The sequence below is a fragment of the Girardinichthys multiradiatus genome, chromosome 18 (assembly GCF_021462225.1).
Source record: "Girardinichthys multiradiatus isolate DD_20200921_A chromosome 18, DD_fGirMul_XY1, whole genome shotgun sequence".
Taxonomy (NCBI): domain Eukaryota; kingdom Metazoa; phylum Chordata; class Actinopteri; order Cyprinodontiformes; family Goodeidae; genus Girardinichthys; species Girardinichthys multiradiatus.
The window spans coordinates 36,821,971-36,835,396 of record NC_061810.1 but is presented as its reverse complement, the minus strand read 5'-3'; the positions used below and the strand labels follow the sequence as shown (position 1 = coordinate 36,835,396).

The 13,426-nt window shown below is 41.9% G+C and overlaps 1 protein-coding gene across 8 annotated transcripts in view; it reads left to right on the top strand.

Annotated features, from left to right (window-relative positions):
* Positions 1-5,518, top strand: part of ncam1b (neural cell adhesion molecule 1b) — a 134,575-nt gene extending 129,057 nt beyond the window's left edge. For all 8 annotated transcript variants that reach the window (XM_047390642.1, XM_047390643.1, XM_047390641.1 and 5 more), the window contains one exon: positions 2,320-5,518. In XM_047390642.1, the coding sequence (XP_047246598.1) occupies positions 2,320-2,434 (115 nt within the window). In that variant the 3' untranslated portion in view covers positions 2,435-5,518. The remainder of the gene's footprint in view (positions 1-2,319) is intronic.
* Positions 5,519-13,426: the final 7,908 nt, after the last annotated feature.

Genomic DNA, 13,426 nt, shown 5'->3' with positions numbered 1-13,426 from the left:
TATCAAATATTGTAATGGTAAACCGTGGTAATGACATTGGGGTGAATTGTTAATGGAATGTTGCAGGTAGCAGTGACTTTATGGTTGTCATATTATTGCTTCTGTGTGACAGGTATTCATTGTGGGGGTTATACTTTTGAAACAAACAAACTAGACGTAGTTAAGCAGCTTTTCATAAATGCAAGCTTTAAAAACAAATCCGGTTTTAAACAAAGTTTAACAAAGGATTTAATGATGTTTAATACCACATCATATGTGTGCTTTAAACTGTTAGACCCACAGTGATGGACTCTGAGACCCAAATACAACTTCAACCAAAACAAAATGGTAGACAGCATCACACAACCTAATATACAAAAAAGCAGAAGACTTAACCTCCCCAAATATTTATTGTTGGTTTAAGGTCATTTTAAACAAAGGTTATAATGGATTCATTATGGTTTAATCATACCTTGTGCAATAATCAGCTGAGAAATATTATAAAAAATATTAAAACTCAGGACACATGCCTTATTGTCTGTATTTATTCACTTTTAAAGAGTTTAAAGAATAACAGGGTTTCTACACAGTCCTGAAAATACAACTTCAGTATTTTTAAAGTCTTCCTAATTATGGCGAAACTAAAACTGAGTTTGGAAAACATGCGTTTTTTTCCCAGACTTTTCTCTGAATTTTGTTTTTCAGGATGTAAAAATATAGATTGCCCAAAAAAAGCACTTTAATTTTCAGACCATTTACATGTACTAGATTGACTGAAAGCTGAGAATGACTTTACCTGCAGCTATTCATTTTGATTTGATTTAAAGATTGTGTATTAATGAGATATGGACCACTCAGAGATTTGTCAGTGATTTCCAACCTGTGACTTTGTTATGGATTTTAGGCTTTTCTGCATTTTCTGTAAGAGCTGTACTTAACAGCATTCAAAATAATGGAGTTTTGATGAACATTCAGAATGAAAGACGCATCTTCACCACCTGCTCCTTCCAATGACTCTTCTATGCGTCTCCCAGCCATCCAATCAGCATCCTCCCCGCATGACTCTTCATCCAATCACCTTCTGACACCTCGCTTTTAAGGGCCTTCAGCCATGTACATCCTTGCTTGTCAGCTGAGCTCATACCTCCTCCACCCCACCTCCACCATCTTCCTTCCCATCTCCTCCTGGCTTCCTCGCTCCCTGGCCGCCAATCCACCACCAGTGTCGGATCAGGGGAGGACATCTCTAAATCTAAACCTTATAAATGATCAACTTAGCTCATGTCATTCTCAGCATTCATGTCTTCCTCCCAGGTCCGAGCGCCAAAGAAAACACCATGTAATCACGTATCATTAAAACTTTTATAATTGCCATCCTTTTCCTTGTGAGTCTTTTCAGATTTAATTTTAAATATACCATATTTAAAATATTACCCCTATTGGTGGTTAATTTTTAATGAATAGAACATTAACTAGACCTGATACTTTTTCTATGAATTGACATTTTCACCTCTAAAATGATGCAACTCTAGCAGGGATTTAGAGAGAGACCTCAAATTACTGCCTTATTTTCTGTTCTAAATCTTAACATAAAAAACCGGCCATCCGAGATGTGTACTTGTGTAGAAAAACATTTCCCACGCAGATGTGTCTGTTTTTTTTTTGTTTTTTTTACATATAATTTCTGCAAAAATAAAACACTCCTTGTCAGCAGCTTGAGGCAGAGTTGAAGCTTGGCGCTTTGCTCAGGTCATGTTTTTGTTAAGCATCTGTGCAGAAGCCATGTGTAGAAAGCATCCCATAGCAACATGATGCATTTTATAATGAGATGTCTTTTTAATAATGAGAAGATGCACCGTCTCATGCTTTAATTATATACCTTGGAGCATTCCCTCAATCTTTTTTCCAGAGGTGAACAGAGGCGCCACTTTGAGCTGCCGAAGGAAAAGCTGAAAAAATGTGTCTTAAAATAAACAGGGATATTCTGCCACAAGCCTTATTCTAATATTGTCTGTCAGAAGAAAAACTAAACTGAAAAAGTATTACATTATATTTGCCTAACATTTTCAGGGATTTCAGGGAAGAGAGTCAGTTTGGGATGTGGGTTATGTCATTATCTGTTTATTTTATTCAACTGTGTCAAGGTGGTGAAGAAATATGTAAGAAGACACTGCAGTTAGAGGTCTTCTTACATATTGGGTAGAGTTGTCATTGCGACTGTGTTTCAGTAAACAGTTTGTTTGCTGAGATATATATATATATATATATATATATATATTTACTTCATTATGCAGATGTTAACATTTCTAATTTTAAACTTTGTCTCTTTATCCACTGCAGGAAGATATTTGCTGATGAGAAAAGCAAACTGGAGGAGGGAGACCTACCAAACACCCTGATCACTTCAGCACACAACAGTGTCATACAGACAAACACAACAGAGAGCAAAGTATGATGGGCCACTAGGAAAAACAAACCCCACCCAGTCATACTTCTCAGCAGCAGCAGTACTTTTACTGTCCTTAAACGCATTTAATACCACAAACCTCCATTGATTGGTTAGAGCGCACTTGGACCACTTTCGTTTATTAAATGCTTACCACACCCACAGAATTTATCTTTAGATCATAAGAGATTTATTTATTTTCATTTTATTTAACCAGTCCGGACACAGTCCGGTACAACTTCTGCTTTAGAAGGACCGCCTCGTGAATATGTGAAACTTTAAACGTGCGTAGTGTTAACTAAGCACTGGTACTGGATTATTATGAGAAATGTAAATGTATGAAAAAAGGAATATATATAGAAATTATTTTTCTTAGTTTATTGTTTTATTGTGCAAATTTAAAACAGTTTTTTTTTTTTTTATTAGAGTTTTTGTGGGCTAGTCTCTAAGTAGCTTGTTCTGCATGTCTGACCTGCAAGTGGTTGTAAAGTTTCACTGTGTCTGATACGGGATTTTTAATGCTGGCATCGATTAAACAAAGGCCCAACTTCAGTGTTTAGATCACAGCCATGCAGTGCCTTGTATTCAAGTATTCCTACCCCTGGACGTTTTCACATTTTGTCAAGTCACAGCCACAAATAAATATTTTTTATCGGGATTGTTTGTGTGAGACCAACACAAAGTAACACATGGTTTTGAGGTGGAAGAGAATTGGTACATAGCTTTAAAATTTTATTTTTTAGAAGTCTAAATCTGCATGGCATTCGTTTGTACTCAGCCTCCCTTGGTTAATACTTTGTAAAACCATCTTTCACTGCAATTAAAACAGCAATTATTTTGCAGTATGGCTCCACCATTTTTACACATCTAGACTACATTTGTTTGTCCATTGTTCATTGCAAAATAGCTCAAGCTCAGTCAAATTAGATGGAGAGCATCTGTGAACATCAGTTTCAAGTCATTTATTCTCGGTCAGATTTATGTCCAGGTCATTCTAAAATAGAAATATGATTTGACATTCCATTGTAGCTCTGATTGTATGTTTGTCCAGCTAGAAGATGAGCCTCTGCTCAGGTATTGAGTCTTTTGTAGTATTTTTCATTCACACTGCATGATGCTGCCACCACTGTGTTTCACAGTGGGTACGGTGTGTTCAGGATTTTTTCACCACACGTTTTGCATGCAGAGTAAAAGTTAAACATGGATCATTTTGACTAGAGCACCTACTTTCACATGTTTGTATGTGTCCCAAACATGGCTTTAGCAATTCAATTGTAGATTGCACAACCAAAAGTTGTACTGTGAACAGATTTTGCCAACTGAGTTTGTGGATATCTGACAGTCCTCCATCGTTACAATGGGTCTTATTGCTGCTCCTCAGATAACTGCTCTCCAGGCCTGGCGTGTAAGTTTAGGTGAGCGGCCAAATCTTGGTTGGTTTGCAGGTGTGATATGCTCGTTCCATTTTAGAGGATAGATTGAATTGAGCTCTGTGGGTTGTTCAAAGCCTGAGATATTGTTTTATAACCTAACTCTGCTTTAAACCTCTCCACAATTTAATCCCCGACCTGTCTGCTGTGCTCCTTGGTCTTTGAGATGCTGTTTGTTTACTAATGTTCTGTAACAAACCTCTGAGGCTATCATAGAACAAACAGATTCATCCTAAGTTTAAACTGAGCTAATTAGGTATCTTCTGAATCTAATCGGTTCCACTGAATTTAATTTGGGGCTGAAAACAAATGCACACCAAACATTTTCAGAATTTTATTAGTAAAAACATTTTTAAAGCCATCTTTTACCTTCCACTTTTCATAATTATGCAGAGGTTTGTGTCACAAAAATCCCGATAAAATATATGAAGGTTTGTGGTTTTGTTACAAACTGTGAAAACCTTTAAGGGGTATAAACACTTTGCGAGGTACATGATTTGTTTTGGTTAAAAAAAAAAAAAAACTGCAGCTGCTGGTTAGATTAATTTCTATGATATATCGTGTGCATGATCAGATCAGATCTGGACCAATTTGTCAAATTTATTCTGTCACTGCCTTCTTATAGTGCTGTTAAATATTCAAAATACCATGCATTAATGAAAAAGATTTTAAAAAAATGCCAGCAGAACAGCTGGTTTAAAGCCAAGTTTTGAAGAACTCTGGATCAAGTGAATGTCACGTGACCTCCAGCGAAATAACACGTATGTGCTCGGAGAACGAAAACATTTTTTCTTCCTGACATTTACGCAGATCAGAGCTTTGACTCCATAGTTTGGGATTTGCTTTGAGGCAAAAAAAAAAACCTAAAGAGCATTTTTTGTACCATTTTAAAAACTAGAGATTTTTTTTTTCCATCCCTGCCTGCAAGCTTGTGCACTGTACCTGTGTGTCAGTAGACTGTCTCGTCATCAGTTTGTATGATAACCTGTATAGCTTTGTTGTGAGGGACCTATTTTTTATTTGATGTAATATTAAACGAAAGTACAACACGTGGACTAATATGGTCATTATAACAAGCGTTGTGTATAAAACTGTTCCGTCTCTGGTCACAGCACTATATATCAGCTAAAGTGAGGGCAGGTGTTTTGAGCCTTGGCATGAACTCAGTCAGTGCTTCGTAATGTATAACTACAAGGTACATATACTGTATGTACCTGTGTCTGTAAAGGAGAAAACTGTTCTCATATTGATTCAATGTATGTTCCCTGAGGAGCTTGTTCTGGCATTATTACACAAGCTTTTTATTTCTCTTCCACGTGTTCTCTGATGTACTGTTTGGATTTGTCTTTTTTGTATAAAAATCACCCACCAAGAGCAGCTGCCTGATGAGTTCAGGACACCTGTTGGCCGAAAGCAGGGTGAACCACCTGAAACAAGAACAAGATGTTTTTTAAAAGCTTTTGACATTAAATGTAAATTACAGAAAGAACTGAGTGCATATATGAAGATTTCTTCTTATCCTGCTTCATTCCTGTTACCAGACCACCTTGCTCTCTTGTTTCTGGATGCTCTTAACTGTTTTTATTGGGTGAAACTCAGAAACGTCCGTGTACAGCCTGAGTGACAACCCATTTACGAAATAAAAATGGTTTCCGAGTCTTAATTTTCTTCTGGCTTATTTTGTAATTTTATTTACACAAACACTACATAAATCTCAGCCCACTGTAATTAAGCACTGCTGTTTTTGCATGAAATCTTGCATCAGTGCAGTGTGTCGTGGGGTGTTCTCAGCATTGTAAGGTCTGGTGTCTTTAATCTTACTTTTGACAATACCTTATCTTCTCTATAGGGTTTAGGTCAGGCGGGTTTGCTGGCCAACCAAGCACTGTGAGTGGGCAGATGTCAAGTCCTGCTGGAAAATGGTTTCAGCATCAACAGAGGGAAGCATGAAGTGGTAGACAGCTGCAGTGACCTATAGGATTTCATAAAACAGTGGACCAACACCAGCAGATAAAATGATTCTCCCAAATCATCATTTACTGAACACTTTCTGCTGGACCTCTCTTCTCTTCCTCAGAGTTGAAAGCAAAAATGTATTTTAATCTTTACAGACGACCTTTTTCTGCTACTACCCTGTGATCAGCCAGCTCAGTTACCAATGACCTTTTGTGTCTTCTGGACAACTGGCAAGTCAGCAGTCTTCCCCATGATTGTGTAGGCCACGACATAACATTTCTGCATTTAAAAGTAACTTTTTCTTTATTGGTCTGATGTACTGTTCTAGTTTTTTGAGAAAGAGTTTTGGCTTTCGTTATCTGTCAGCCATTATCACCCGAACTAGCAGACATAAATGTTTTTAAAATATCACTAAGTATTCGAGTTTCACTTTAAAATATAACTACTAAGTTAACTTGTGAAAGCACATCTAAGTTTTTGAGATGCACCTTCATTTTTAGTTATTTTCTCTTCTTATAGTCATGCAGTGGCCCAGGTTGGACAGCAGATGGCAGTTAAGACGTATTTTTCAAATCTTGTTATTCGTCAGGTCAAACTCCTAGGATTACTTACTGAAATGTTACAGAACAAATAGGCTATGTTCCGTCTGAGAACTTATCAGGATGCTTTACTCAGAGAGACTGGGCTGCAAACAAATACATTTTACACATTGAAAGTGTGTTTGTGCAGGAGCAAACTTGATACATCCAGGTTCAACGATGTTCCAGTAGGGGCCTTGGTATTTTTTCACATGTGGCATTCCTTCCCTCAGTATCTCTGCTGCGACATAACCTGTGTTGTGTCAACAGAATGTCAACAAGTAGGCACTGATCCGGCCTGGCATCCACTTTCAGCCACTCTTCATCGTTTCCCCTTATTTCATGTTTTATTTCCTTCTAGAGACATTGACTCTATTAAACCCCCAGCCTGTTACAGACTGCGGCTGAAAATGAGCTTGTCTGGGTGAAATTGGCATGTGCTTTTTTTGATGAAATAAAGCACTTAAGTTATTTGATCTGCATTATCCAGTTTTAAACAATCTCAAGATTATAGCCACTGATTAGAAGCTATTTATGAATTCTGGATTTCCTCACTCTGTAGCCAGTTCTGATGTCCTGTAGATCTGTCTGATAGAAACTGTGATGGAGAGACAAGCCCTTACATTCCCACAAAGGTTTACAGGAAGTCAAGTCAATTGATGGCACAGGAAGCTGGGAGAGATTACTTCAAAGTAAAAAAGCAAAGTGCTTCTAATTTAAATAAAAAGGTTTCTAAACCATGCAACTTAGTGGGAGGAAAATGTCACTTTATGCCTAATTACAATATATTAAACTGGATTTTGATACACACCCTCCTGCAAGAGGACAATGCTGTTGTCATCCTGGGAGAACTTCGTGTTCACTGTAAATAATGATGCACAACACATCATCATAAATCCCTACCAGGTCTTAAAATTAAGTATATCCAAACTGCATTGTAAATGGACTTATGTGAGCCCTCACTTCAGCCATACTAAACCCATCAACATCTGTCAGTAAATGTAATACTTCAGCAACACCGCCTTGTGTAAGGAGCATTTCAGTAATGCTCAACTTTTTTTTATCTGTTTACTCTTCAAGAGCATTTATCTTTCAAATATATAAAATGTCTGTCTTTAAATTTTGGTGAGCCACAAAATGGGTGTAATTGTGATGTTAGATCTACAGGGTTGGAGAATGAAACTGAAACACCTGGTTTTAGACCACAATAATTTATTAGTATGGTGTAGGGCCTCCTTTTGCGGACAATACAGCGTCAATTCGTCTTGGGAATGACATATACAAGTCCTGCACAGTGGTCAGAGGGATTTTAAGCCATTCTTCTTGCAGGATAGTGGCCAGGTCACTACGTGATACTGGTGGAGGAAAACGTTTCCTGACTCGCTCCTCCAAAACACCCCAAAGTGGCTCAATAATATTTAGATCTGGTGACTGTGCAGGCCATGGGAGATGTTCAACTTCACTTTCAACAAGATGGCGCCGCAGATGGTCGCCTCGGCGTGTTGGTGCGCATTGTTTTGTTTTGTTTTTTGCTTTAAAACGGTCTTCTGTGATGGTACCCGGAGCTCTCTCACCAGAGAAGAACTCATGAACATCAGGGCTACTACACCAGAGGAGTTATTTCCAACTTTTCTACCTACTGCTCTGGAATATTTGGACATTCTGGTCAAAGGTGCGCTCACCTTTGTTCACGCGGTGAAACGCCGGAAGAGAGGGAAACGGGCTGGGGTGCTGGTACGTCTTCGCCAGCGTGGACTACGAACACCGTTACCTGGAATATTTCTCTCTAACGTGCGCTCACTTCCCAACAAAATGGAGGAACTACAACTGTTGTTGGGGAAAAACAGGGACTTTTATTCATCGGCAGTTTTGTGCTTCACGGAGACGTGGCTGTGTGGATTAATACCGGACTCTGCGCTGCAGCTGGCAGGATTCCAGCTCTACAGAGCGGACAGAGACACGGAACTCTCCGGCAAAGCGAAAGGTGGAGGAATCTGTTTTTACCTCAACAGTGGTTGGTGCAACGACGTGACAGTGATTCAGCAGCACTGTTCTCCAGACCTGGAAGCCTTCATCATAAACTGTAAGCCTTTCTATTCCCCCCGTGAGTTCGCTTCGTTCATCCTGGTCGGTGTTTACATCCCACCGCAAGCTAACGTGCAGGTCGCACAGCGCATGCTCGCCGACCAGATACTGAGTGTGGAGCGGACCAACCCGGACTCCTTAGTAATCGTCGCTGGTGACTTTAACAAAGGTAATCTGACCCACGAACTTCCCAAATACAGACAGTTTATAAAATGTCCGACCAGAGAGGACAACATTCTGGATCACTGTTACACCACCATCAGAGACGCTTATCACGCCGTCCCACGTGCTGCACTGGGCCAATCCGACCACATCATGGTCCACCTGATTCCTGCATACAGGCAGAAACTAAAGCTCTGCAAACCTGTTGTGAGGACGACAAGGAAGTGGAGCAGTGAGGCTGTGGAGAATCTCCAGGCGTGTTTAGGCTGTACAGACTGGAATGTGTTCAGGACTACTACCAACAGTCTGGACGAGTACACAGAGGCTGTGACTTCCTACATCAGCTTCTGTGAGGACAGCTGTGTACCATCATGCACCAGGGTGAGTTACAACAACGACAAACCCTGGTTCACAGCTAAACTCAGAAGGTTAAGACTGGATAAGGAAAAGGCCTTCAGGAGTGGGGACAAAGACATATACAGAGAGGCGAAGTACAAGTTTGGCAAGGCAGTGAAAGAGGCCAAACGACTGTACTCTGAGAAGCTCCAAAACCAGTTCTCAGCCAACGACTCTGCGTCTGTCTGGAAAGGGCTCAAGCAAATCACCAATTACAAGCCGAAAGCCCCCCACTCCATCAACGACCGACGCCTCGCCAACGACCTGAACGAGTTCTACTGCCGCTTTGAAAGACAAAGGGACAGTCCTGCAACCATCTCCCACGACGCCCCCCAACAGCTGCAGCCACAATCCACCACCCCCATCTCTCCAACCTCAAGAGGGGCCTTGGCACCTCCAACCCCCACCCTGAAGTTCCCCCCCACCAGCCCCCTACCCACGCCGAGGACGGCTCTTTCCATCCAGGAGAGGGACGTCAACAAACTCTTCAGGAGACAGAACCCCCGGAAAGCTGCTGGTCCGGATTCTGTCTCACCAGCCAGCCTGAAGCACTGCGCTGATCAGCTGTCTCCAGTATTCACAGACATTTTTAACACCTCACTGGAGACATGTCATGTGCCAGCCTGCTTCAAGTCCTCCACCATCGTCCCTGTTCCCAAGAAGCCAAGGACCACAGGGCTTAATGACTTCAGACCCGTCGCCCTGACCTCTGTGGTGATGAAGTCCTTTGAGCGCCTTGTGCTCTCACACCTAAAAGACATCACCGACCCCCTCCTGGACCCCCTGCAGTTTGCCTACAGAGCCAACAGGTCTGTAGATGATGCAGTCAACCTAGCCCTTCACTTCATCCTCCGGCACCTGGACTCCACAGGAACCTATGCCAGGATGCTGTTTGTGGATTTCAGCTCTGCCTTCAACACCATCGTCCCAGCTCTGCTCCAGGAGAAGCTCTCCCAGCTGAGTGTGCCCGACTCCACCTGCAGGTGGATCACTGACTTCCTGTCTGACAGGAAGCAGCGCGTGAGGCTGGGGAAGCACGTCTCTGACTCCCTGACCATCAGCACCGGTTCCCCCCAAGGCTGTGTTCTCTCTCCTCTGCTCTTCTCCCTGTACACCAACAGCTGCACCTCCAGTCACCAGTCTGTCAAGCTTCTGAAGTTTGCGGACGACACCACCCTGATCGGACTCATCTCTGATGGTGACGAGTCCGCGTACAGATGGGAAGTGGACCATCTGTTGGACTGGTGCAGCCAGAACAGCCTTGAGCTCAACGCTCTAAAGACAGTGGAGATGGTTGTGGACTTCAGGCAGAACCCAGCCCCACCTGCCCCCATCACCCTCTGTGACTCCACAATTGACACTGTGGAATCTTTCCGCTTCCTGGGAACCATCATCTCCCAGGATCTCAAGTGGGAGCCAAACATCAGCTCCCTCATCAAGAAAGCCCAGCAGAGGATGTTCTTCCTGCGGCAGCTGAAGAAATTCAACCTGCCAAAGACTATGATGGTGCACTTCTACACAGCCATCATTGAGTCCATCCTCACCTCCTCCATCACCATCTGGTACGCCGCTGCTACAGCCAAGGATAAGGGCAGGCTGCAGCGTGTCATTCGGTCTGCTGAGAAGGTGATTGGCTGCAGTCTACTGTCGCTCCAGGAACTGTACACCTCCAGGACCCTGAAGCGGGCAGGGAAGATTCTGGCTGATCCCTCCCACCCTGGTCACAGACTCTTTGAGACTCTCCCCTCTGGCAGGAGGCTGCGGTCCATCCGGACCAAAACCTCACGCCACAAGAACAGTTTTTTCCCATCTGCCACCAGCCTGGTTAACAAAGCCCGGAAACCACCCTGACATTCCCCCTTTCCCCCACACCCCCCCTTTTTTTGCTGACAGGACACCTGTAACTCTATGCGTTACATTAACGCTCAGCTTGGACTCCTGCTTACTTGCACTGCTTTACTTGCACAATGATCACCTGCACTGTTGTATTGCTCTTGCATCTTATACTGCTCTATATTTACTCTCACTCACTTAAAACTGTGCACTTATATTTATATTATATTGTAGATATGTTTGTACTGTTTAACTTGTACTGTATTGCACCGACTATGCCAAAACAAATTCCTTGTATGTCCAAAAACGTACTTGGCAATAAAGCTTTTCTGATTCTGATCTGATTCTGATTCTGATTCTGATGTTCATCAAACCAATCTTTCACCAGTCTTGCTGTGTGTATTGGTGCATTGTTATCCTGATACACGGCACCGCCTTCAGGATACAATGTTTGAACCATTGGATGCACATGGTCCTCAAGAATGGTTCGGTAGTCCTTGGCAGTGACGCGCCCATCTAGCACAAATATTGGGCCAAGGGAATGCCATGATATGGCAGCCCAAACCATCACTGATCCACCCCCATGCTTCACTCTGGGCATGCAACAGTCTAGGTGATACGCTTCTTTGGGGCTTCTCCACATCGTAACTCTCCTGGATGTGGGGAAAACAGTAAAGGTGGACTCATCAGAGAACAATACGTGTTTCACATTGTCCACAGCCCAAGATTTGCGCTCCTTGCACCATTGAAACCGACGTTTGGCATTGGCATGAGTGACCAAAGGTTTGGCTATAGCAACCCGGCCGTGTATATTGACCCTGTGGAGCTCCCGACATACAGTTCTGGTGGAAACAGGAGAGTTCAGGTGCACATTTAATTCTGCCGTGATTTGGGCAGCCATGGTTTTATGTTTTTTGGATACAATCCGGGTTAGCACCCGAACATCCCTTTCAGACAGCTTCCTCTTGCGTCCACAGTTAATCCTGTTGGATGTGGTTCGTCCTTCTTGGTGGTATGCTGACATTACCCTGGATACCGTGGCTCTTGATACATCACAAAGACTTGCTGTCTTGGTCACAGATGCGCCTGCAAGACGTGCACCAACAATTTGTCCTCTTTTGAACTCTGGTATGTCACCCATAATGTTGTGTGCATTTCAATATTTTGAGCAAAACTGTGCTCTTACCCTGCTAATTGAACCTTCACACTCTGCTCTTACTGGTGCAATGTGCAATCAATGAAGACTGGCTACCAGGCTGGTCCAATTTAGCCATGAAACCTCCCACACTAAAATTACAGGTGTTTCAGTTTCATTGTCCAACCCCTGTATATGAAGTTGGGGGCATTCATGTGTTTCTTCTACTATTAAACTAATATGTTCAAAATGATAAAGAGGTTTGAACAATGTTCCCTGGTTGGATTGAGTTGTTTTCCTCTTTTCTTCTGTCATATGTTTGTTGAAACGTAACTTTAGATTGCTTACAGTAAAGCAATGAGCAGAGGATGAAATGCATCAGAAGTCCTTAGTCAGAAGTGAACGAGGGACATTGTGACCCGGTGTGTCTTAAAGCACCAAATATCCAAGATGCCTCAGCCAGCATGAGTCTTGTTTCTGAGGGGCTGTTATCATCTCAAGGTCAAATGTTAGAAATTAAAAATCTCAGCTGTCATGTCTGATTTCCGGCAGTTGAACATTATTTTTAAATTGTCTCACTCTGGCTCCCCTCCCTCTAAACTCGTACACAAAGGGAATATTGTCACAGTAATTGTAAAAACATTTGCAAGCATACAGGGCTGTGTACACGGTTTCATAACACTGTTTCAAATTTAGTAACATTATATCTATAAATATTTGTGTGTTTATTAGGGTTTTAGGTGATAGACCAACACAAAATAGTGCTAAACTGCCAAATGGAAAGAAGATGACAAGTGGTCTTGACAACAGTTTACAAATAAATATCTGAAAAGGTCGACATGCATTTGTATTCAGCCCCCTTTACGCTGATGCTCCTAAATAAAATCCATTGCAACCAGTTGCCTTCAAAAGCCACCTAATTAGTAATGTAAAGTCAGTATAAATCCAGCTGTTCAGTGAAGGCCTCTGAGCTTAGAACATACCTCAAAGGCCTGTTAAATCATCATCCAAAAATAGAAATTGTATGGCACAACTTCAAATCTACCAAGATGTGGATGTCTGCATAAACTGACAGACTGGCAAGAAGAGTATTAATCAAAAAACTGGCCAAGAGGCCCATGGTTACTCTGGAGGTGCTGCAGAGATCCCCAGCCTAGGAGGAAGACTCTGTTGACAGGATTTCTAGAGCAAATCTGTCATTTAGGAAATATTGACAAGAAAAATAAATGTTGAAAGAAAGCCATAAAAAGTCTGGCTTTCAGTTTGCCCTAAGCCATATGGACAGACAGCAAACACCAAAACAACTTTATGGCCAACATGGGCAGAAAACACTGCACATCATTCTGAATATAAATGGAGGCCACAGTTTTCAAATTTAAATTAGTAAATAAAATTAAATAAAAAAAACATTTATCCTTCTGCTTCC